A 22,767-nucleotide genomic window follows, 5' to 3' on the forward strand; every position below is an offset into this window, starting at 1 on the left:
GGCCTGCGAACTCTTTGGCACCCCCCCCCCCCGGCTTCAAAACCGCTGGGAAATCAGTATTTTTGCTGGTTGGGTCCAGATAGTTGTATTTTCCTGGTTTGGTTTTTTTTTTTAAATGAGGAAGAGACAGGAGGTAGTCAATTTCTTTTCCTCGATATTATGGCTTAGTCTGGAGCAACAAGTGCTCGAGTCGCGTTCGTTTTAAGCCCCCGTGTTCATTTAAAGTCGTTTCAATGTTAAGTTCGTTTTAAGGCGTTGATTTTAAGGTAATTTTGACGTTTTGATCTTTAATCCACGCCCCGTTTCCCTGGGAATAACGCGGCGCCGGGAGCCGCTCGGGGCTTTGTGTCCCTGCGCCGGGACGTTCAAACGCCTCGGCCGCCAAAGTCGGCTGGAAATAAAAGATCTATAAATACACAAATCTGGTCACCCTTGTCTTGTGAAGTGTTTCTCTGTGTGTTTTGTTCTGAACTTACTTCAGCTTCGCCCTTGCTCATGCTTTGCCCTTAGATTTACTTTACCCTTCCTGCCTGCCTGTAACTCTTACGGGCCATTAATAAATTACAAGGTTTAGTTTGGAAATAAACATTCCATGCCACCATTCTTTTCTTTTTTGGTGGCCGTTTTTGTTTGTGCAGACGTTTCTTCTGGTTTCCAGGTATTCTCTCAGCCCCATTCCCACAGCTGGCAAGTTCTGGTGTCATAAATCAGACTTCACATTGTTGTAGGAAGGGCCCCGTGTTAATTAGTAGGAGAAAAATAATCCAGTATCTGACATCTGTATAACGTAGAAAGGCTTGAAATGAGCTGTATGAATTGGTGAAACAGGTATGAAGAAGCCTTCATCCTGGGGAGCAGTTGGCATCAGTAGGATTGGGCTGGAAATGGATCCAAATACTTGGATTTATGTTTTCAGACTGATTAATTGAATTTCACACTTTACACGTTACAGTTCAAGATTTTTTTCCCGGTGTCCCTGAGGACTTAGGAGGTCTCTGTGCAGTTCCCCTCGTGCTTGGTGTCACTGCCACGCTGTTTGGTGGGCACAGACTTCGCCTTTTTGCCAATTTTTTGCGAAAATCGCACCAGCTTTGCGGGCTTTGGGGACTTTGAGACTGCTATTGCTCCATCAGGTTTCTTCAACCTGGATTGACAAATGTGTGAAGGAAAGAAAACCGATTTTCCAGTGACTTATCTGCATCTATTTTTCCTCATTCTTGGAATCAAACGATGGGGTGAGGAGCTGTAGTCCAGGGTACGGCATTTGAGAAGCGCTATCATTAGCGCAGAGGAGTTGAATGATGTAATGCCAGTAAAAGTTCCAGGGAGGTTTTGATTTTAGCTGTGGTGTGTCATTCAGTAGGTGACTTGTAGAAAACCATAATCTCTTGCAGAACTTTTTGTGTGACTTTTAATTTTATAGCGGTTATTTTATGACACTTTCTCTAAGTCTTCATTTGAAGTGTATGCAGTAAGGCAGGTTACTTAAAACCTAGAGCAGAACTGCTGATTTTATGCAATAGGTGACAGCTGTTAAATTTTTTGGAGAGTACAATAAATGCAAGACCAAGTTCAATATAGAGAAATTCTTCATTAAATGGCAGCAGGAGCATTGATACGTCTCATCAAAATGTAAAAGAATTCAGGTTTTCAGTACTGATGATTCAGAATTAGTCCAGTAAAGTAATATTCTTTAATTCAAACTCTGATTGAAATCCTGGTGCAGGAAACAAGCTGGTGGTTTGGGGGTAAATTGCTTTTTTTCCCACGGTAGAACTGTGAGTAAGAGGCAGAATTGGTCTGTTTGATAGACTTGTGTGTGTTGTGCTTGGGAGACAAAGCGTTATAAACACATTTGTGGAGTGTCTAGCAAGCAAGTAGGAATTGTTTTCCCTTAAAAAAAGAAACAGAAGCGAAAAATTCTGGAAAGGAGAAAGCTTGAAAATTCCTTATTTTTCAAATCTCTGCCCTTCTCAGTAGAGATACCAGGAAAAGCAGAACAGAAATAAGTCATAAAGAAATGTTGTCATGCTGCAGCTCCTGGCAGAGCTGGTGGCAGAAGCTGAAAAGAGCAGTGACAATTTCTGTGGTTCTTTTTGAGCCACGGGACCTGAACAGCAGACTGACAGCTGCTAGCAGGGCTCAGCCCCGGGCTGTGTCCAGAGGGTAGGGTTTAACAACGAATGAAGTGAAATACTGCTTGGTGCTACCTGTTAGAGTGAGGATTCTTTAGCAGCTGCAAAATGATGCTGTAGAGGAGCTGACCACAAGGTTAGGCAAGGGCCAGGAAAGGCTTCAGCAGAGCATGGCCTCCACAAAGTGGCAGTTTATATTGGCTTTATTGCAGCAACACCCGTGCTTCCTTGTGTCTGTTTTATTTCTGAGTGGTCTGTCTAAAGCGTGCCTCGTTTGCTGCATTTTGGGGGATGCTCTGCCTTGCCCAGTGTATCTTTGTCTCTCTTCTTACTGCTATGCTTTTTGTTATGCTTCTATGGTTACGGTTTGGTCATTTACTCTCTGATTTTTCTTCTTAATTTTTTATTGACAAATCTTAAAGCCCTCGTCTCCTGCTTTATGCCATGTTCTGTACAGCTTCTCCAGCGAGCCCTCACGTACAGAGGGCAACATGAAATGTCTAAAGCTCAATTTTTTTTTTTCCAGTTATCCTAAATACGTCTTCCCTTGGTCATTGGTTTTAACAGTCCTTTGTGGATTTCTCTTAAAATTTGCTAGCAAAAAAATGGCTTTGCTGGCTTAATATTGATGAATGGGAGATTAAGAGCTAGCCCACAAGATGTGTTGTCTGAAGACAGAAAGGGAAGGGAAAATGCCCTTTCTGTAACTTCATTCTGTTTTGGGTGTGTTTAGGAACATTTATTAAAGCCAAGAGCCCGCTTTGCCCCCTTATAATGAAGAGATGCTTTTGTCTGAGCTATCAAACGTTTAAAACTGGTGTAATAAACATAATCCTTTTGTAACCTTCTCTGTTGTGTAACAAACACGTTTTCAACATCAAAGTTGATTATTAGCATAGCTGGTTCTTCAAAAGCCATTTCCGAAATGCATTGCAAATCGTTGCCTTTCAGCTAATCCGTATGCATATGCAAATCCCATTGAGCTGTTTGCTTCGCTGGGATTAGCATTGTGTATTCAGCCTTTAAAAGCCTCCCTGGATGCGTGGGGGTGGTGTGTGGAGTGAGGCACAGTGGTGGCATTCGCCTCGGAATTCCTACACCAGCAAACTTCCAGTGCTGCTGCAGAGTTTATAAGATGTGTTTTTTCTTTCTCATTCGCTATAAAGTAGAGAGTCTTTAATTGTATATAATTGATTTTGCAATTGAGGTTTGGTCTGATGAGGTGGTGAGTCCCTGGTGCTGCACAAGGCAACTTGTGCCCACCAAATCTGCAACTTCTGCCTCTTCCCTCCTGGAAGAAAAGTGTTTGCACCTATCGCGTTGTGTGATTTTCATCAAATGTCAATGTAAAGTGAATTTTATCTGTAAACTCCTCGTTTCATTTCGTTTTTAGAGAGGATGGTGTCGGGTTGGTTGTTGGCCAGGCTCAAACATTAAGTTGCCTCTATGAGCAACTTTATTTGTTGTCAGTCATTGAGGCTGCTGGTGGCTGGGCAGCCCCAAGTCAGGGTATTGGGCCAGCATAGCTGTGGGCATCAGGGCATCCCAAGTCCTTTGCCAAGGATAAAAGTATCCCTTGAAGCTTGTTGTCCTGTTTGTATGGTTACGTTATTGATGCCTCAATTCCTGGGGTAGTGTGGTCTTTAGTACAGACTGTTGTTCTCTGCATCAAACTTCCCTTTGTTTTCCTTAGTTGGTGGAGTTGTGTGTGAGCCAGAAACAGCAAGGCCAGGTCCTGCCTGCTGCAGGATCTGGCCAATGTTTTGTGGAAAAGGGCAAATCCAGCACTTGTATTGTACAAGAGATGAGTCTGTAGAACATAGAGCCACTTTTTGAATAGCTTCTCTTTGTATATTCCTGTATATTTCTTTAGTTTGGTCTTTCCAGGGGTTACCAGTCTGGGGTCCACGTGGACTTGTTTCAGCAATGCATCCTGCATTTTGGTTAGGAAGTAAGCTAAAATCAGGAAGGAAAATTAGTTGGCAGATGGATGGGACTGCATGGGCTGCCTCAGTTACAAAAATTAAATGTGACTTTTGCACACAGGGGCTCAACAGGTTTTGTTAAGGGATTAGGGAGACTGGGGGACTCTTCCACTTCTAGATGTGGCACCTGGGGACGTGGTTCGTGGTGGCCTTGGCAGTGCTGGGGTGATGGTTGGATGTGATGATTTTAGAGGGCTTTTCCAACCTAAATGATTCTTGATGGGTTCCCTAACAGTCTCCATGTGTGACTTCAGTTCATTATCTGCTGATAATTGCTCACAGTTTGCTGTTGTTTGGTTTGCTTTGATTTTTCTCCTCATTTTTGTTTTGGCTGCTGATTTATAGCCCTTGACTGAAGGTTTCCTGTAACTTCCAAAACTTCAAATTAAATTTTTGAATAAATTGTAACTCTGATAGAAGACATTTTTTTGAGCATTATTTGGAACATATGTCATCTGTGACAAGTGCATTCCCTCAGGAACCTCTTTGGAGTGCTGGCTTATCACGTTTAGTTCAAGAATTATTCTAAAGCTGGTACATGACTAAAAATTGAATGGTTTTGTTAATAAATGTTGTGAATGCGTGTTCCTTGTGGTTTCAGCACAAGATCCTGCTGTGTCAGGCACCTTCTGCAGTGTCTCACCCTTGAAAAGACTTTCAGAGTCACAGAACCAATTTTAAATTAAGGCAAAGGTTTGTTTTTCTTCAAGCTCTATCTGCACTTAATGAAGGAACGTTATTGGCAGATGCTGAAGAAATATTTTTTTCCATAGAAAATTGGATTTCAGGCATAAAACTTGTTAATGTTAATAAAGACAGGTCATTACTGGTCTCAAGTCAGATATGCAAACTCCAGGAGATGGAGTACTGCTGGTGGCACTTCTGCTGGTGCTACTTTTGCGTGAAAAAAGCCCTCGTGGGGAGTAAATCAGCCGGAGTTGAGTGCACGTACAATCGTCTCGCTCCCATCATTTATGCCCCTCCTGATGGCTGATGCACTTGCTTGTGTCTTAGGGCTGGTAATTTACAGTCTTCCAGAAAGGTATGTTTAGATTTAAGCTGTGCAATAGTGTAACTAATGAGAAACAGAGGGAATTTATAGCACTTGGTGACTGATTGGCCGAGTACCTCGACATTAATTGAAATCTGAGGACTCCCAGCTGTCCTTCAGTTAAAAAAAAAAAAAATTAAAAAGGAAAAAAACCCCTCTTTTTGGACAAGTGTGACTACTGCTTTGTAGCATTTTGGCAGTAGTTTTTGTGTTTGTGGAGAACGTGGTTGGGATGAAGAGGTGGGATCCCTCAATGAATGCAAGGTGTATTCCCTAACCCCCTGCAGGCGCTGGTTGATCTGCACCCATGGCAGTATCACTCAGCTCCTGCTTTTCCAGTCTCAGTGTGACTTCAGTTGTCTTGCCCTAGGATTTTGGCTCCAGTTCCACGTGGAAGCTCGGCTGTAGAGTCAGCACTTTGTGCTGCTCTCCGCTGTTTGGCTGAGAGGCACTCAGGCCTAACTGTTGTGTGACAGATTATCTGGATAAATACTTGGCATTAATCTCTCGCTTAATAACGCTGTTTAACCGGTCATCTCCACGGAGAGCACGCAGCTTTCTCCTCTGCTGTCATCCTGTAAATGCACCATTCTTGCTGGAGCTTAGTCTTGTGAAAATGTCTAAATTTTCCCATTAAGTGCTTAAAAAGTAATAAAACTAAAGCCATTAGCCTTCACTCGTCAGATCCGTATCAAGAGAAATATTCTTGGGCGCCATAAATCTGATCAAGTGTTCGACATTTATATCATTCGACTTCATTCTCTGGAAATGGACCTTTGAAGGTAAATTGCATTAAGTAGGGCAGTTTAAATTTTTAATACAATCTTATTGTAACTGTTAGCAAATGATTAAAGTGCAAAGGGGGGGCTTATGTGTTTTGGGAGATTTATGTGAAATGCTCTATGATGCTTCTGCTCGGGCAGGGAACTGCTTTTGTGACAGCTGAATGTGCATAAACCCACAAACCCAAAGGAATTTTAGCCTGTAGTGGTGGAGGAGATGGTTTCCTATCTGCTGCTGGATTTGAGGAGGGTGTTTTGGGAGCAGGAGTTACTCCACCTGCACTGAAGCAGTGATGTTGGTAACACAGAGTTTAACTCTTTTTTCCAACAGGCATTTGTGTGCCTGAGAGGTGGATTTTGATGGCTCAGTGGACAATGGAGCTCATGGGCTGAAGTGGTTTATTTAATTTTATTTAGGTCCTTGGTGGTTTGTTTTGAGGGAGGTTTTTCTTTAAAGTACAAGAACATTCTCTGGCTTGATTTTGGTGAGCAGCATAGATAGGTTGTGCTTCAGAAGTACTGATGTGTTTGTGCACTTTGTGTGTGTTGCTGTAATAAACCTGATGTCTCTCTGGTTTTTTTTCTGAGGAGAATACTCACATATTGAGGAATAATACCCATATTTAATGTGGAAAAAGTGCCATTTGTTCAAAGTGTTAGGTGAATATAACTTTTTTCTTAGATATCCCAAGAATCATGGCCCTTGTTTTGGGACCAGCTGTGCCCTGTCTGGATGTAGCTGTGTCATCTCAAGGTGTGGTTGCTGCTCTGACTTCAGACTTTGAGTTGTTAGGTAACAATTTTAATTCGTTTTGGCAGCTTAAAAAAGAAAACCATTGATTATTGTGGCTTTTTGGTGAGTTTTTTCTTCAAGTTGAGTTAATAGAACCATCTGGATGAAGCACGAGTTGAATTTGATTCACTAAATGTGCATAAGTTTATTTCTTTCTAGAGGGATGGATGCATCTGAGATGCGCTAGCATAACCAGCAGCTTTCTAGCACTTTGTGTCCTTTTTTGTGCTCCTTTAAGTGAGCTCATTGGGTGTGCATGAATCTTCAGAAAGCAGAAATGTTCTCATTTGATGCCCCAGAATGGGCTTTCCATGGAGCTGCTTCAAAATGGGAGTGTGAAATTTGTCGCTAAGGTGGTAAAATCCTTAAGTATCATATCATTTTCTGTTATTTAATCTGTCTTGACATGATTAAAAGGTGATTCTGTGTTTTGATACAGAATTAAATATATACGATTATGTTATCCTTAAGAATGTTATTCTTAAAGGGTAATTAACAACTCAGTTGCTTCCTATATGGACATTTTACAAAGCACATCAATTTGACTACGTTCTTTTTGAATCTTTTCAGTTTGACTTTTTTTTCTTGTTTCAACATTTTTTAACCTTTGCATTTAAAATCATACCTCTGTGTGGGATGTAACAGGATTTATTACTTGATTCTGTCCTCATGGAGAGATCAGCAGAGCTCCACGAGGTACTGGTGAGGTAAATCCATGTGCAGAAGGCTTTACCTGTGTGTCTGGCACAATGTTTGCCTTAAATCCTTGAGCCATGTGCTTCTACTTGCAGCACAGTTCAAGTAGTGAAGAAAACACAGGTTTATTTTTTAAATTCCTTCAGATGCCAGATTGTTTCCAGTGGATTTATTGGCATATTTGCTTGCCTAGTCTTGGAAGGCAGTGATTTGCATGGAAGTTGGGAATAAGTGATGTGCAGTGTTAATTATAGTTACCTGTGGAGGAAAAAATATATGTTGGCATTGATTAAAGATATTTAATATTGAGCCTGATTTGCAGCTGTATTTTCATATCTTGTAAGACAAGGTATAAGAAGCAAAGATTTGTTAACCAAGCACTTTGTCCTGTAAAACTTCCTAATGCTTTTGGTCCCTTGCAGTACAGATTTATACTTTTTTGGTCGGTTTGACTTTTGTTTTCTGGTCGTGCTGTAGAGTGAAATTGAAGTTTCTCCCAGCAAGTTTCACCACAGGCTGTCAGAGCATGGAGTGGGTTTGTGCTCAGTGCAGAGCAAGAACTCCTCTCTGCAGGTGAGGCTTTACAGTGGCACTGCTTCTTCAGGGCAGAGTAACTTAAGACATTTCTGGCTGCGTGTGGCCAGGAATTAGCTGGGTAAATTGCCATTTCCAAACCCCAGCATTACAGTTGTCCAGCACTCGTTTCTCTATTACACCTGACATGTGCAATGCTGAGCTCTCCTTTTAAACAGAGGAGTGTAAAGGTTGTTAAGCCTAGAAAATGGATTGAATTTAAAATAACAGGCACAATGGCCTTAATAGTGGCTACTTACATTAATGTTTCCCATTTGGAAGCGTTTGTGGTTAGGGCTTGCTCTGATAGTTATTACTGCCTCTCCTGCAATATGTAATTGTGGAATAAATTTACTTTTATTGAACTCATACTGTAAACATGGAATATTAAGCTAAAAGGCAGCTGCTGTAAAAATGGAAGCTGCTGTATATCTTAACTTCTCCACTTGTATTCTTTAAGGTAAAAGCAAATACTGTGTAACTCCCAGTTTTGCATTTCTTTTTTCCTTCCCAGTAGTTAAAACAGGTATTCACGAGTGTTTATCCCTGCTGTTGGTTTTCACCCAGCCATGAGCCTTCCAGCTTCAACTGAAAGCCATTTTCTGTCCATAAGTGGAGGGAAATTTCCTGCGCTCCCATCTTCTGCACAAAGCAGCAGGTTTTAACTGAACCCGGTGCTTACTCGGACACACAGTGGAGATAAATGCTCTTGAACAGGTTTTTATGAGAAACCAGTTGTGATTGAAATTAGTGGTAATTGGAGAAGAGAGTTTGCATCTCCTAAATATGCAGCACTCCTGTACTGTGATCACTGAGAAGAGAAATAACACCAGATGTTAAGGATCTTGTATGCTTGGAGTCTTCCCTTTTAATAATCCAGGCTTTCCTTGGTCGAAGCAAAGAGCACAGGAAAAGCTGTGTTTCCTGCCTTTTGGGAATGAAAAGTGATCAGATTGTTGATACCTTTGGATGTTTTCTAGGATCCATCTTAGGAGCAGGGAGAGATCAGGTCTCAGCCTAGATGAGATTTGCCTCAGGTCATCTCTTGGGCGCTGCAGGGTGTTTCCAGTTTTCCAAGATGCGGAGCTGGTAAGACTCTCACCTTGTGCCTTGAACTTCTCCTAGGAAGTATTTTCCCCCCAGGACTCTGCCTTTCTTGTCCTTGTCCTTGGATGGAGCTGCGCTAATGAGGTCGAGGAGGAGCTGACGTGTGAACAGCCCTTTGAACCAGGGCAAGACAACTCTGTCAGTGCAGTTCCTCTGGCAACAGCATTCCTAATGGGGACGAGCTCCCAAACGGAGCACAAAGAGGAGTGGGTTCATTATGGAGGCACAGCTGTGGGTGTCGGGGAGAGGAGGTGCCCTGCTCGTCCTCCCATGAGGGAATTCAGTCCTCTGCTCGTCAGCCCCCAGAGCAGAACGGGAGGGCTTTGCTCGGGGAAGACGAGCGTGCGGTCCCTTTTTCCATGCGCAGATGGAAAACGCGGTGGTTTGCGCGGAGATCCGCAGAGCTGGAGCCTGGAAACATCGCTGTGCAGCTCCGAGGCTGCCGGAGTGCCGAGCTCTCCTGCTCAGGGCTCCCTGCGAGCCATCCAGGCAGGGAGGGAGCGGGAGATGCTGAGGAATGAGTGGGTTTTGACTAACAAAAAGTAGCGTTTGAGATGAAAGTGGCAGGGGGTGGGAAGGTTAATTTTGTTGTGGTGCGCTAGGTCAGGCATGGAAGAAGAGGCATTCAAGCCAAGAGCTTTCCCTCCCAACTTGGAGCGGGAATTTCACATGCTTTTAATTATCAATGCCTTAAAGCAAAACACAACTCCCAGTCATTCTGGTTCGTGGAATTAAATTTAGATGTATAAAAAATGAGCGTTGGTCTCCCCCCAAGACCAAATATTTGCTAAATATCAATTCTCCTTGTTTACAGCTCTAAGTATCCATGGCATATCCCCCTTTATTTGCAGAAGAGGTCTTGACTTTGCACATAAATTTTGTTTAGCTTTTCATACTACAGATACATTACAATAAAATCTGTCCCAAATTTGATAGCTTAATGGAATCTGTAAAAGTACAGACAATTCAATTGATTTTTAAAAATAGTTGAAATGCTTCTCACTCTCTGGATTATTTTTGATATCTGCTATAGATTAAGTCAGTATTCATCTGTTTTAGAAATATTTTTCAGCAAGTATTAAATTCAGATATTGTGTTCAGAAGCAGCTTTGGAATGAGACAGAACCTGAAGACTTGGGGCAGAAATATTTCTGCTTTCTTGCATTTTTAATTCTCTTTATAGGACGTCATTGTTCTGATGGAGTGAGGAGCTAAGACATTTGAGGTGAAGAGTGGCCTATTTTGACCCTACCTGTGTCCAGTTTGGGACCCCCCCAGCATAAGAAGGATGTGGAGTTGCTGGAATGAGTCCAGAGGAGGCCATGGAGATGTTTCTGAGACTGGAGCCCCTCTGCTCTGGAGCCAGGCTGGGAGACCTGGGTCTGTTCACTTGGAGAAGAGAAGGCTCCAGGGAGAGCTTAGAGCCCCCTCCAGGGCCTAAAGGGGCTCCAGGAGAGCTGCAGAGGGACTGGGGACAAGGCATGGAGGGACAGGACACAGGGAATGGCTTCCCAGTGCCAGAGGGCAGGGCTGGATGGGAGATTGGGAAGGAATTGTTCCCTGGGAGGGTGGGCAGGCCCTGGCACAGGGTGCCCAGAGCAGCTGGGGCTGCCCCTGGATCCCTGGCAGTGCCCAAGGCCAGGTTGGACATTGGGGCTTGGAGCAGCCTGGTTCTTTGCTCATGTTCAGGTTGTGCATTTGAGTCGGTGAGTTCAGACTGTCTTGAGTTTCTTTCCCCTGTTCCTTCCCCTTCATTGCCCAGACTGTGCTGTGCGTGTTGATGTGATGCTACCAACACCCCTGTGTTCACATTGAAGGGAAGAGGTAAATATTTTCCTTGGCTAATTATCTCTCCTGTGTGGGAGCAGGAGCTTTTGCAGACGAGGTAGTTTTCATTCATGTGTGGTTTTTGTTCAGTTTTGGTCTTAATTTAGGTCTTTTCCACATACGATGAAGACAAATCCATGTGCATATGCTAAAATCTGACCTTTGGTTTGCTCTCTTCACTCACTAATGTGTTTTAAAATATTTTAATATATGGCTTCCCAGGCTCCAGATCAATAACCCAATGGGTCTGAAATGACAGAGTGCTACGATATTCCCCTTTAATTTAAACATGATTAGCTGATGAAGGTTATGATCAATATGCATGGGGAAGATAAATTAATTGATACCATCCTTTCAGGATGATAAGAGGCCTATTGGAGGTGGGATGTAACTAATGAAGCTGCTTCTTCATATATATGAGCTATTCTTTATACAATGTATTCTCACTAAATCATGGTTATGCCATCATTCATTTGCATGAAAAACATAAGCCACAGACCAGTTTGTTATTAAAATTGCATTCATCTGAGAAGAAACTATGCTTACACCATCCCTGCCTGTGCTATAAAGTAGTGAGGGAAAATAATCTTGGAATTTACGTGATTATCTTTTTATGTTTTCTGAACAAGACAGCCTGGATTCTGTTGGCTTAATTCCATCAAGTTTCTGGGGTACTTCTTAAGGAGATGCCAATAATTGTCACTGGTTTTGGTGGAGGCTTTGCAGGTGACTGCAGGCTCCTTGGCACAAGTTTCATGAGGTGCTTCCCTTCAGGAAGAAAACTGCATGCAAGGAAGCTAAATTTAGTTAGTGGTATTTTTGATTAGCACTACGCAGATATCTGTTTCTAAAGACTGAAATTTTGATTAGTTTTTAATTTGTGACTCAAAAGGTAGCAACAAATTTTATTTTTATGTATTTGTGACATATAAAAAGAGCACTTTCCAAAGGCTTTAGCTGAATTAGCAGCAAGAACTCAAGCTCCAGTGTGTGATGGGATGAATTCCTGAAATAGTTTGACTTGTTTAAATTGAAAAATTGTAGAAGGGGTTTGGAAGTTGCTGCATTTCACATCAGTTCTGTTTGATTTTTTTTTTATTATGGGTCTGCCAAGCTGTGTCTAGAGATGTTAATGACTCTGATCCCTGTATCCATTTGATAAATGCTGCTTTTCCTTCAGTGCTGAAGAAAATGTCTTAATAAATTGCAAAACAAATTAGGCATTTTTCCAGCTGTGCTGCTGCTGCTGCTAAGGAATAAAAGCTAAAACTAGAAATCATGATACAGCTTCTTTCCATAAATAATTTCGCTGGGATGTGGTGTGTGGCACCACCAATCCAGGTATTCATTCTATGTCGGGGACCCTTTATCAGTTCCAATATTCCAATTATCTTTGGTTTGGGTTCCAAAATGGATTGCCCTGGTGCGATGGCTGGTAATTAAGGACAGTCCATCTTATTCCTTGGCAGCAGAGACTGGGTGTCTTCTGCCTGCCAGGAGAACATCCCAAAAAAGAATGGAAAATGTTTCCTACCATAAGCTTTGTTAGTGTGGTGGTGTAAGCACAGAGGGGACTTGGTACAGAATTCCTGCTCTTGCTTTTTGTAACTTTTTCCTCGAGTCCTCTGGTGCTCACCTGGTGGAGTGAGAGTTCTGGAGTCACATCCTCCATGTGGAGAACCGAGCTGGGGTCTCACATGGAGCATCATGGAAAACCAGCATCATTTGTCTTCCGTGTAACACACTCAACTTTTGGAGCAGGCTTTGGTGGTGGAACCCTCTGTTTGTGTCTTGTTCATTCTGTGTTTTCCTGCCATGCCCTGCTTTCTACATATGCTCTGCCTTACCTGCCTGGATGTTTTGTTTCCCTTTAGTTGCCCAGAAGATCGTTTCCACCAAGAAGAAACAGCAGCTCTCAATTGGACCCTGCAAATCTCTGCCCAACTCTCCGAGCCACTCTTCCGTGTGTTCTGCCCAGGTTTCTGCCGTACATATCAGCCAGGTACAGATAAAATAAATGCTTGAAAGAGGAACTGATAAGCTGCTTTTCATCTGATGTATTTCATGCCATTTCAAGTGCTCTCTTTGCTGCTCGAGAGGTAGTTGCCATTTTCTTAATGCTGTCAGTGATCTGTAATTTGAAGCAATATCTGAATTTTTGGCTTTTTTAGATTGGCTTGACTTCATTTCAGGAAACAAAATAGTAAAGCAGAATAATTTGGCTTTAAAGCGTGCTTGGATTGATAAGCCTGCTTTGATCATTCTCATTGGTACCCAGCAGCCTGCAGGTCTGAGTAGACCAGTCATGACAGTTGCAGGGTTTGCTGTGCTGTGGTTTAACATCCCCTTGCTGGGTTTTTGATGGTTACTGTCCCTCAGCTGTGCTGAGCTGGTGTATCCCAGTAGTTAGAGTGCTGGAATTTTCACTTGATGGTATTTTTAGAAGCATATGGTGTCCATCAACTCAGGTTCAACCCACTACATATGGTTAATACCAAAATTTTCTGACTAGCACAAGTTTTACCTGTGTGTGTTGTACGCTCCCCTGTGTCTCCCTCGCGATGCCCTTCCTCAGTGTCTTTGTTTTCTAGTGTCAAGTGATAATCTCTGGGCATACCCCCAGTTGGGATGGATGTAAACTGAATGATATCAAATACCTACAGCCACTCTGGTGTGGTTTTCACTCTAAACTCAATAATACGCCAGTATCTTCTGAGGTTATTTTGCAATCTTGAGCCACCCACGTGAGGATCTGTTTTAACTCTGGACCTCTATCCCGCACCGAGTGCCTGGTTTTTGGCAGAAAGGAGTAACTTCTACCACTGGGTTACAACCCTAGAGATGCAGGTGCCAGTTTAGTCTTAAAAGTTCTTTGCTATGAGTTACTCTGCTTCAAGCTGAGTCCCGATACATCCTCAGACTGTGGCTGTGGTTTTTGCTGATGAGCCTAAAGAGAATGCTGGAGCTCAGACCCCCCTTTCTAAAGCAGGTGCTGAGTGAGGTGCATTGCTCTTCAGAAGAACCCTGGCACCTTGTGGTGAAGTACAAGTTCTCATATGGGAGAGGTTTTCCTCTTTCTTGCCATGTGACATTGGCCGCGTTTCCTCAGCCGCTCTGTCTCTGACCAGTTCATGGCCATAAGACTTTGGAACTTGCCCTCTCTGAGGGCATTTCTTGTTAATGAAGCTTCTTTTGATTAAGGGCATCAAATATCTGGGGGCTCACTGGTTTCCTACCCAAGCCTAGGAGGAAGGTCAACAGCAAACACCAAATTGTAGACCAGTACATCACCTATGCGGGTAAACTTCTTGCCAGTGATAAGAACTGTTTGGGAAAATCAAGGCAGGGTAGCTTTTGTGATAAGGCTCCCTAGATTCTGTTTCAATAAAAGTGAAATAATGTTCTTTACTGCCTTTGCAAGGTGTCATAATTACCTAAAAGGGCAGTTGCATCACCAGGCAAAGATGTCTCTCTTCTGAGACTGATGTCATGCCTAAAAGTAGAGGCCAGAAATCTGTTTCATGTCGTATCTCCTTTGTGCTACACTTGAAGGCAGTGTGACCTTGTTTAAGGGAAGGAAGCTGAATCCTTATCCCAGACTTAAAAGAACTTTGCAACTGCAATTCCAAGTTTAAGATGATCTGGGGCAAGATTTGCCATCTCTGATCTTGGCTGGAAGACTGGCTGGTGTCTTGCCCTTTGGAACATCTCTCTTGGCGTAATGATGTTTCTCTGAAGATTTCCTCCATGAATTGAACCCGTTATCGGTGCAGTGCCCTGCCACTTGCATTCTCCACAGGAGCAGAGGCCTTCAGAGGCAGTGGTTACACACAGCACTTCAGATCAAGTCGGATATTGTTCCATCTCTGGTTGGATCATCCTGGGGATCGAACTCCTGCAAACTCTCCAGATGACTCTGCAGTCCAAAGCTTAGGCTTTAGAGAAAGGAAAAAAAGAAGTATCAAGTGTCACCTTACCCATCCTAGTCCTTAGCATACCTTGGGGGGAATTCTAAGGCTTAGCACCATCCAGGGCTTTTGTGGATTCAGTTTGCCAGGTTGGACAGGGCTTGGAGCAGTCTGGTCTAGTGGAAGGTGCCCATGGCAGGGAGTTGGAATAAGATCAGCCTTAAGGTCTCTTCTGAGCCAAACCATTTTGGGATTCCGTGAAAGATTTGTCTGTGTGTTTGGGTGTTTCTCTATCCTCATGTCCAGGAGTCTGAGGTGGTAAATGCCTCAGTAAGATCCTCTTCCAGAAAATGCTGTCGGGAGTATCTATAGTTACGTATTTCCAGAGAGCTGTTCCACACAATAAGAAGCTTCCTATTCCAAAGACAAAATCCACTTGTCTTTGTAGTAGATGCTGCTTAATTTTCCTACTTAGTTTTTAGCGTGTATGTCAGTCAAGATGAGGGTTTTCCTTGAAAACCCTTGGTACCCAGAGTCAACAACCCTTGCAAATACTTCAGGTACCTCTGTTGGCTTTCAGGGCAGCACAGAACGCATGGAAAGAATTTCATTCTCAAATCCAAGGATTATCATTCACAACCATGATGGACAGAACTGTTGTGTACTCTGTCAACAAGAGGGATGGTGCGACATCACTTACATTCTGTCTGATGTATTCAGGTATTCCAGTCACAGCTCACTGTCTGGCTTTTTGGAACACTTCAAGAGGTAGACTGAGTTGTTTAGAGGAGAAGAAATGTTGCTCAGTGGATTGAAGGCCTCTTATTGGCCACAGGGCATCTTGGAATAGTCTTTACTTTTTACAAGTACAGACCAGTCACTTCTGTATCTGTGTGCTCTGCATGTCTATCCCACCTTTCATTCCCCCTTTCCCTCATCCCTCGACAGTTTTCCTTGGGCATGATATGGTTGTAGACCATGCTAAGTCTTATTTCAAAGTAGCGTGAGTTCCCTTTTCCCTCACAAAACCCCATAGGCATTGCTTTTCCCTAAATCCATCCCTGTGCTAGAGGAGTTGCTTGTCCTTCACACCTGACATATCAGGAAGGCATTTTTAAGATACTATCTCAGAAGAATAGTGCCAATAAAAACAGTTCCAGAGGGCTCTTTGCTCTGCCCAGCCCCTGAAAGTGGAGATCATCTGGTTCCAAAACCCCTGAGGCTGCGCGGGTGGGTCCCACCTTTGGTCCTCAGTGCCTTCTGTGTGGGGGCTGCATTACCTGCGGAGTGGTTACCTGCAGCTGGGCCTGGGTGTGAGTTTGCACTGTTGTAAAAACAGCTGGAAAAGCCCTTGGCACAACAGAACAGCTGTAGTTGCTGTCTGTGTGGAAGACTCCAGGCCCCTCTCCAGAAAAACTGATGATGTGGAAATTCCAGCTAGGAATCCCCAGCAGTGTGAGCTTACTGGTGAACTCCAGTTTTGAAGGTAAAGATGGAAAGAATTGTTCTACCAATGACTGTAATTCCTTGCAGTCTGTGTGTTTTCACACTAGCTGGCTTTCCTGGAAATCAGCTGTGAGAGGAGATTGAAATGGCGCCATGTTTCCATGTCTGCGTGGTCTACATGAATTCCACTGTGACAGAGGGACCTTAGACACCCTTTAGTGAGGAAATTTTCCTTGATATCCAATCTAAACCTCCCCTGGCCCAGCCTGAGGCCATTCCCTCTCCCCCTGTCCCTGTTCCCTGGGAGCAGAGCCCGATCTCCCCCCCGGCTGCCCCCTCCTGTCAGGGACTTGTGCAGAGCCACAAGGTCCCCCCTGAGCCTCCTTTGCTCCAGGCTGAGCCCCTTTCCAGCTCCCTCAGCCGCTCCTGGGGCTCCAGCCCCTTCCCCAGCTCCGTTCCCTGCCCTGGCCACGCTCCAGCCCCTCAGGGTCCATCCATGTGGACAGCAGTGCCAGAATTGTGTTTCCTGGTCAGCAGTGTCATTCTCCAAAGAGATTTGCATTATTCGTGGGAAAGGTGTGGAGCTGAACACCCACTACGAAGCTGCAGCTCAGCTGTGGCTACCACACAAGCTCACTCCTTACTACCTGTTGCAAATCAGTAGTGATGCACTATTTATGTTTGCATAATGCCTCCAAGCAGTTTTTGCTACGACATGATTGTCTAAACACGTAAATTGAACTGCCAAAAGCAAAGGGCATTTGACTTAGTCATCCATTATTTAATTGTATGTGAGACCTGATTCTGGATAAGCACTAAATAGTAGGATACAATGATCTTATTTATCACTGGGGCCATTTGGGGTATGACAATCTGTTGTGATATTTTGGACACTTGACTAGAGAAGAGACTACATTGCTTAACTAGCTGCTCCTTCTGCTTTTTGGGGATTTTCTAGAATGCCAGAACGAAAAGAGAAATGATGCAACATTTGCCTCATATATCACAATCCTTTTGGATTTACAGGGTTGTTTCTAAGTAATCTAATATTTTTCTAGAACAAGCATTGTAGATGCCTCCTTGGGAGGGTGCTGAGGCCCTGGCACAGGGTGCCCAGAGCAGCTGTGGCTGCTCCTGGATCCCTGGCAGTGTCCAAGGCCAGGCTGGACATTGGGGCTTGGAGCAACCTGGGATAGTGGAAGGTGTCCCTGCTCATGGCAGGGAGTTGGAATTAGATGATCCTTGGAGTCCCTTCCAACCTGAACCAGTCTGTGATTTTATGAATATGGTTTCCGAGTGTTTCTCTGGTTGTGTTTTTCATTGTTCCAGCCAGTGGCTTATTTTGAAATCACCTCAGAGTTTTATTTACAAAGTTGGAAATCCACTGGGCTTGGTGTGTAAGAAGAGAAATGTTGCCTACAGGACTTCTTTTATAGAAACTCTTTGTGTGTCTTTGGGGAGCAGAATATCCAACAGGTTTGTGTTTTTCTTCAGGAGTTACTCACTCCCAGAAAATAAATCACTTAGAAATCCAGGAGACAGCTGCAAAAAGTGTAAAATGCGCTATAAAATGATGAAGGATTTAAAAGGTAAAATTTTAGGGAATCCTTCATGTTCTCCATCTGGGAAGTAGGCTCTTAGGGTATAAATCTGTTCATTTCAGTTTAAAATAGGATTTCCATGCCACCCTTCTCACCTCCAACACATCCAGTGGTTTGGGAACAAGGTGCCACAGAGACAGGGAAAGCCAATGTGGGGTACTGAGGCCATTTCTTCCCAGGTTGTCCTGCTCTGTTCTCCAGTGTTACCATTCTCCATTAGGACACTCAAAATGATCATTTCAATTATGTTATTTCATCTCTTTTGTTTACATCTCCCAGTTCTGCTGCTGTTTCTTCTGGCACTTGAGGATGTTGTAGGAAATCTCTCTTCAGCCCCTCTGTTGCTTTCAGTGCCTTCACCTCTGCTCCCTGGTTTGGAAAAGCTGCAAGAATCAGAAGAGAACTTGGAACACTGAGAGACTTCAGCTGGGGGGTGTAAGGGATTGTCTCCTGCTTTTTCATCCTGACTGGTTGCAGCTGGAGATGCTGATCCCCAAGGAGCGTGGGGGAAGTCCCGTCGGGCATCTTTCTCCTCAGGAATTCTGGAAATGCCCTCTTACTTTCCTCACTTCCTCTAGGAAACTTGACTGCTTCAAACATGGGCTTTCCCCCTTCTCTGTGCATCCCAGATGTGGTTTTTGCCCCAAAAGCTACGTGGGGGTTGTTGCCCGGTTCCTTCATCCACTGCTGCTCCTCTGCTGAGTTTTCCATCCCCAGCAGGCAGAATTTTCCCTGTTGTCCTGCCCCAGTCCCCCATCAGCACACAGAGCATCTCCTTTAATGATGTTTTTAGTACTCATTTATGTCATGTGTAAGAAGTCCTTTTAAAGGAAAAATAAGACTTTTTCTTAATCACCTTTTTGGTCCTTTCCATTGTGTCCGGTTTCATCACCTTCCTGCTTTTAGGAATTTGTTACATCTGTTCATTTATTGTTCTATAGGCTCAATGCTTTATTTCTTTCAGGGCTAGGATGTAACATCACAGTTTTGGCTGCCTTGAGTAAATTGGCATACCTTACTTAAAAGTTTTGTATCTTTGTACCAGTGGCTTCAGCAAATCCTGTGCAGGGCCAGGAACTGGACTCGATTATCCTTGTGGGTCCCTTGCAGCTCAGGAGATTCTGTGGTTCTTGGAATATGTTGGGATTTATCCAACCCCACAGTACCTATTTTACAATACTGAATTATTTTCATTTTCTTGATCAGCTCTCAGTGATCTGGTGTCTCCAGACTAGGCTTAGCTCCAGCTATGCAGCTCCATGGCATGGGTTATTTTCTCTTAGGTTAGAATGTAGTTTAGTAGGTTTGAAGTAGAAATCCAGATTTGAAAGGTTTTCCCCATTGTTTTGCTTATTCTTACACTAGAAAACAAATGAAACTGTCGCTATCCAGTTAAGGTTATACTGCATAGAATGAAAATGTGCCTGCTGTGTAAACAGAGCTATCTAAGTGTTCAAAAATAATGGCAGGGGAGATGTTTAAAGGCTTGGAATAGAAATGTGTGGAAAAGTGGCAGTAGGACAGCCCTGCTGAGTCCCTGAGCCCTGGCTGCTCTTTTGTGTAAATATGGAGTAAATCAGGAGTAAATAAGATACAGCTGTGGATTGTCATTTCTTGAAAGCAGTGTACCACTGTTTAAAACTCACTTTAATCCTTGCAGACCAGTAATGGAGGAGGGAGTTTAAGTGATTATTCCTCCTCTGTCCCATCAACTCCAAGCACCAGCCAGAAGGAGCTGCGGATTGATGTTCCTCCCACTGCCAACACACCAACTCCTGTCCGTAAACAGTCCAAGCGCCGATCCAACCTCTTCACGGTGAGTGAGCCAGGGGACCCTCTGCTGCTGTGGTGTGCGTGGTGCTGTGGGGTCAGCCTGAGCTTCAGCCCTCTGCAGCTGGGCTGCTCTGACCCACACAGGAGTGGTGGCACGGAGCTGTGGACTCAAAAACGAGAACATCTTGGAATTATCATTGGGTGGTTCTGTTGGAGACTTAAACAGGAGCACTTTTCCTAGGAAGACAGGCTGAGAGACTTGAGGTTGTTCAGCCTGGAGATGAGAAGGCTCCAGGGAGACCTTAAGAGCCCTTTTCGGTGCCTAAAGGGCCTCTAGGAGAGCTGGAGAGGGACTTGGGACAAGGGCCTGGAGTGATGGGACTTCCACTGACAGGGCAGGGTTAGATGGGATACTGGGAAGGAATTCCTCACTGCGAGGGTGGGGAGGCCCTGGCACAGGGTGCCCAGAGAAGCTGTGGCTGCCCCTGAATCCCTGGAAGTGTTCCAGGCCAGGTTGGATGGGGCTTGGAGCAAGCTGGAATAGTGGGAGGTGTCCCTGCCCATGGCAGGGGGTGGAGTGGGATGAGCTTTAAGCTCCTTCCCAAACCCAGCTATTCTACAACTACCCTGTGCTACTTTCATTACTATTTAGAATCAAATCACTTTTTTCTTCTCCAGGGTCAAAAAAGATGATGGAGTTTAAAGTAACTTTTTTCCTTCCCAAACCACCTGGGTTTTTGCTTCATTGAGAGGCCAAAAAGCCCAAAACCAACCAACCAACCAAAAACAGCAAATAGAAAGCTGCTTGGTGCAATATGTCACATCTTTGTTATGGAAAAGGAGTTTGGGGAATGCTAGTGAAGGCTTGAGTGAAGATTGCCTTGGTTTATCCCTCTTGCTGAAAGCTCTGGGATGGTGTTGCAGGTGTAATTGTGGTTTGTAAGCAGGTTTTTGACAGTTCACACACATCATAGCAAACTCAGAATCCTTGTGGGCTTTCATGTAACTCCCTTGGGGTTGTAGCTACATGTTAGTTGTGTTTAGGAGCCCACAGCTTCCCTGTCAGCATGGGAATGTATATATTTTATTCTAAAGGTGATGTCATGCTCGCTTGCCACATTCAAACCCGATAAAACCATTTCCTCATGCTCTGAGGGATATCTGAGCCCTCCACCTTCCACAAGTGGAAGGTTTTGTCACTGTTTTGGAGCGCTGAGTGTGACAGCACAGAGCCCCAGGGATCCTGTGTCCATCCCAACAGGGGTATTTTGATTAAACCCGGTTCTCCCACTCCTGCAAAGGAAAGGAAGCGACACATTTGTGTTTGGGTGCAAATGTGGAGGTGGAAAACAATAAAATGAGTGGCCTGGCAAGAAGCGTCCCTGCTTTGACGCCGATATTAGATAACAATTGTGCGGATTTCTTCCCAGTGGTGGGAACACTCTGGAGTTTGGTGGGAAAATTCCGGAGTTCCCAACCCCACTAGATGTCAGTGTCAGCCCAGAAACAGCCAGCAATCAGAGCTCTGGAAGCAGAGCTGGGATGCCACTGCATCCCTGGAAACATCGCCGACCATCCATGTCAGGGCTGAAGGGTGTGTGAGGTGCTGCAAGGGCTCTGTGGGGTGGTGTTGGCATTTGGGGAATTGGGGGTGTTTCAGTTTGGAGCAACTATAAACCTGAGAAAGGGAGGAGAGGAAAATAGGCCCATCTGCAGTCACAGAAAAGGTTTGAGAAGAGTGTTAAGTCAGCTATAAACAAATAGACTCAAGCTCTGGTTTGGGATAATTAGTGAGAGCCATATTTACTAATATGTGAGGCTGTTGATACTTGGTTAATGTCTGGTAGCTGGGAAAAATAATAATAATTTGGCTTTGCAGAATTAGTTGTGTCTTTTAAAGTGAGTGTAGTGAGATTGTTTAATGAGTTGCCCTGCAATCCATGTGCTGAAGTACTTAACACCCACTCTGCTGTAGCCCTGGTTTTGTGCCGTATCAGCCAAGTTATAACCTAGAATTATTTAATTGAATAAATAGATGACCGGTATTTTCCGTGTAGGTGCGAACACAGTGTGTAATTTAAATATTATACTGTTTAGCTCTGGGTTTCTTGCTGTGCTTCTCTTCCCAGTCACTTATGCCTTTATCTCTTACAGAATCAGATATATTTCTGTTTAATAATTGCAAGTTACCTCTTGTTATCTAGCACAGGTAATCTGTTTAGTGATCTTTAGATCTGATGATGTTGGAAGAAAACTGGGCTAAGTAGAAAATATTTGATTCTTTACTTAATTAGAGCTTTTGAGTTGGAATAGGGTTGAGAATTTTAAACATGTTCCTGTTCAGTGCATTAAATGCAGCATCTGATCTTTTTGACTTTGAGTATTAATGTTTGTTGTGAAGCAATCGTTGCAGCAGCTCATTTTCCACTTAGGTGATAAAAGAGATGAAATGTTAGTAGAAGGGTTAATATCCTTTGTTTTGGGTAGTGTGATAACAGGGACCACCAAATAATAATGTATAGGGCAGGTGAGGATTTAAAATACCTATAAAATGTGAGGTCCACTGAGCAAGGAGCTGATTGTAACCATGTCTGATCCCACATGGGGTGAGGGAATTTCTGGCACAGAAAGGCACATCTCCTTTCCCACATTCAGTAATTACCTGTCTTATATATTTACAGAGCTCCAAGAGAGTTTTTCAAACTTAAAATGAACTCTCTCTGTCTCAGTATCTCCTGTTAGAGATGAGTATTTTTACTTTTGGGGTGCTCTGCAATGCAGGTCTGGGTCTGGTTGTGCCCAAACTCAGATGTGACAGCTTGGGGCAAGTTTTACATGGATTAAGTCTGTGAGTGACTTCCAGTGCAAAGGGGAAATCACTCAAATTGTATTCGTGCAGGTGTTTTAAATGGAACCACTGAATGTGTGGATGTGCCATCAAAAAAAGTCCTGTGAAGTGTTACTCTTCCACTGGTTTGGAGTGGGTTTTTTTTTTCTGCTGTAGGGATGCAAGATATGTTGTGTGTGTCCTAGGTACGAAAGCATAAAAGATCAGATCTCTGTTTCACTGCACAATTTATCTTTATAAAT

General features: G+C 43.7%; 1 protein-coding gene across 1 annotated transcript in view; it reads left to right on the forward strand.

The window, feature by feature from the left end:
* The window catches only part of AGAP1 (ArfGAP with GTPase domain, ankyrin repeat and PH domain 1), a gene marked incomplete at its 3' end in the record, with an annotated part of 282,469 nt that overhangs the window by 101,975 nt on the left and 157,727 nt on the right, over positions 1 to 22,767 (forward strand). The window contains exons 9-10 of the mRNA XM_017743360.1: positions 12,824 to 12,951; positions 19,565 to 19,720. Of these exons, the coding sequence (XP_017598849.1) occupies positions 12,824 to 12,951; positions 19,565 to 19,720 (284 nt within the window). The remainder of the gene's footprint in view (positions 1 to 12,823; positions 12,952 to 19,564; positions 19,721 to 22,767) is intronic.

Source organism: Corvus brachyrhynchos, unplaced genomic scaffold, assembly GCF_000691975.1.
Source record: "Corvus brachyrhynchos isolate BGI_N302 unplaced genomic scaffold, ASM69197v1 scaffold79, whole genome shotgun sequence".
Taxonomy (NCBI): domain Eukaryota; kingdom Metazoa; phylum Chordata; class Aves; order Passeriformes; family Corvidae; genus Corvus; species Corvus brachyrhynchos.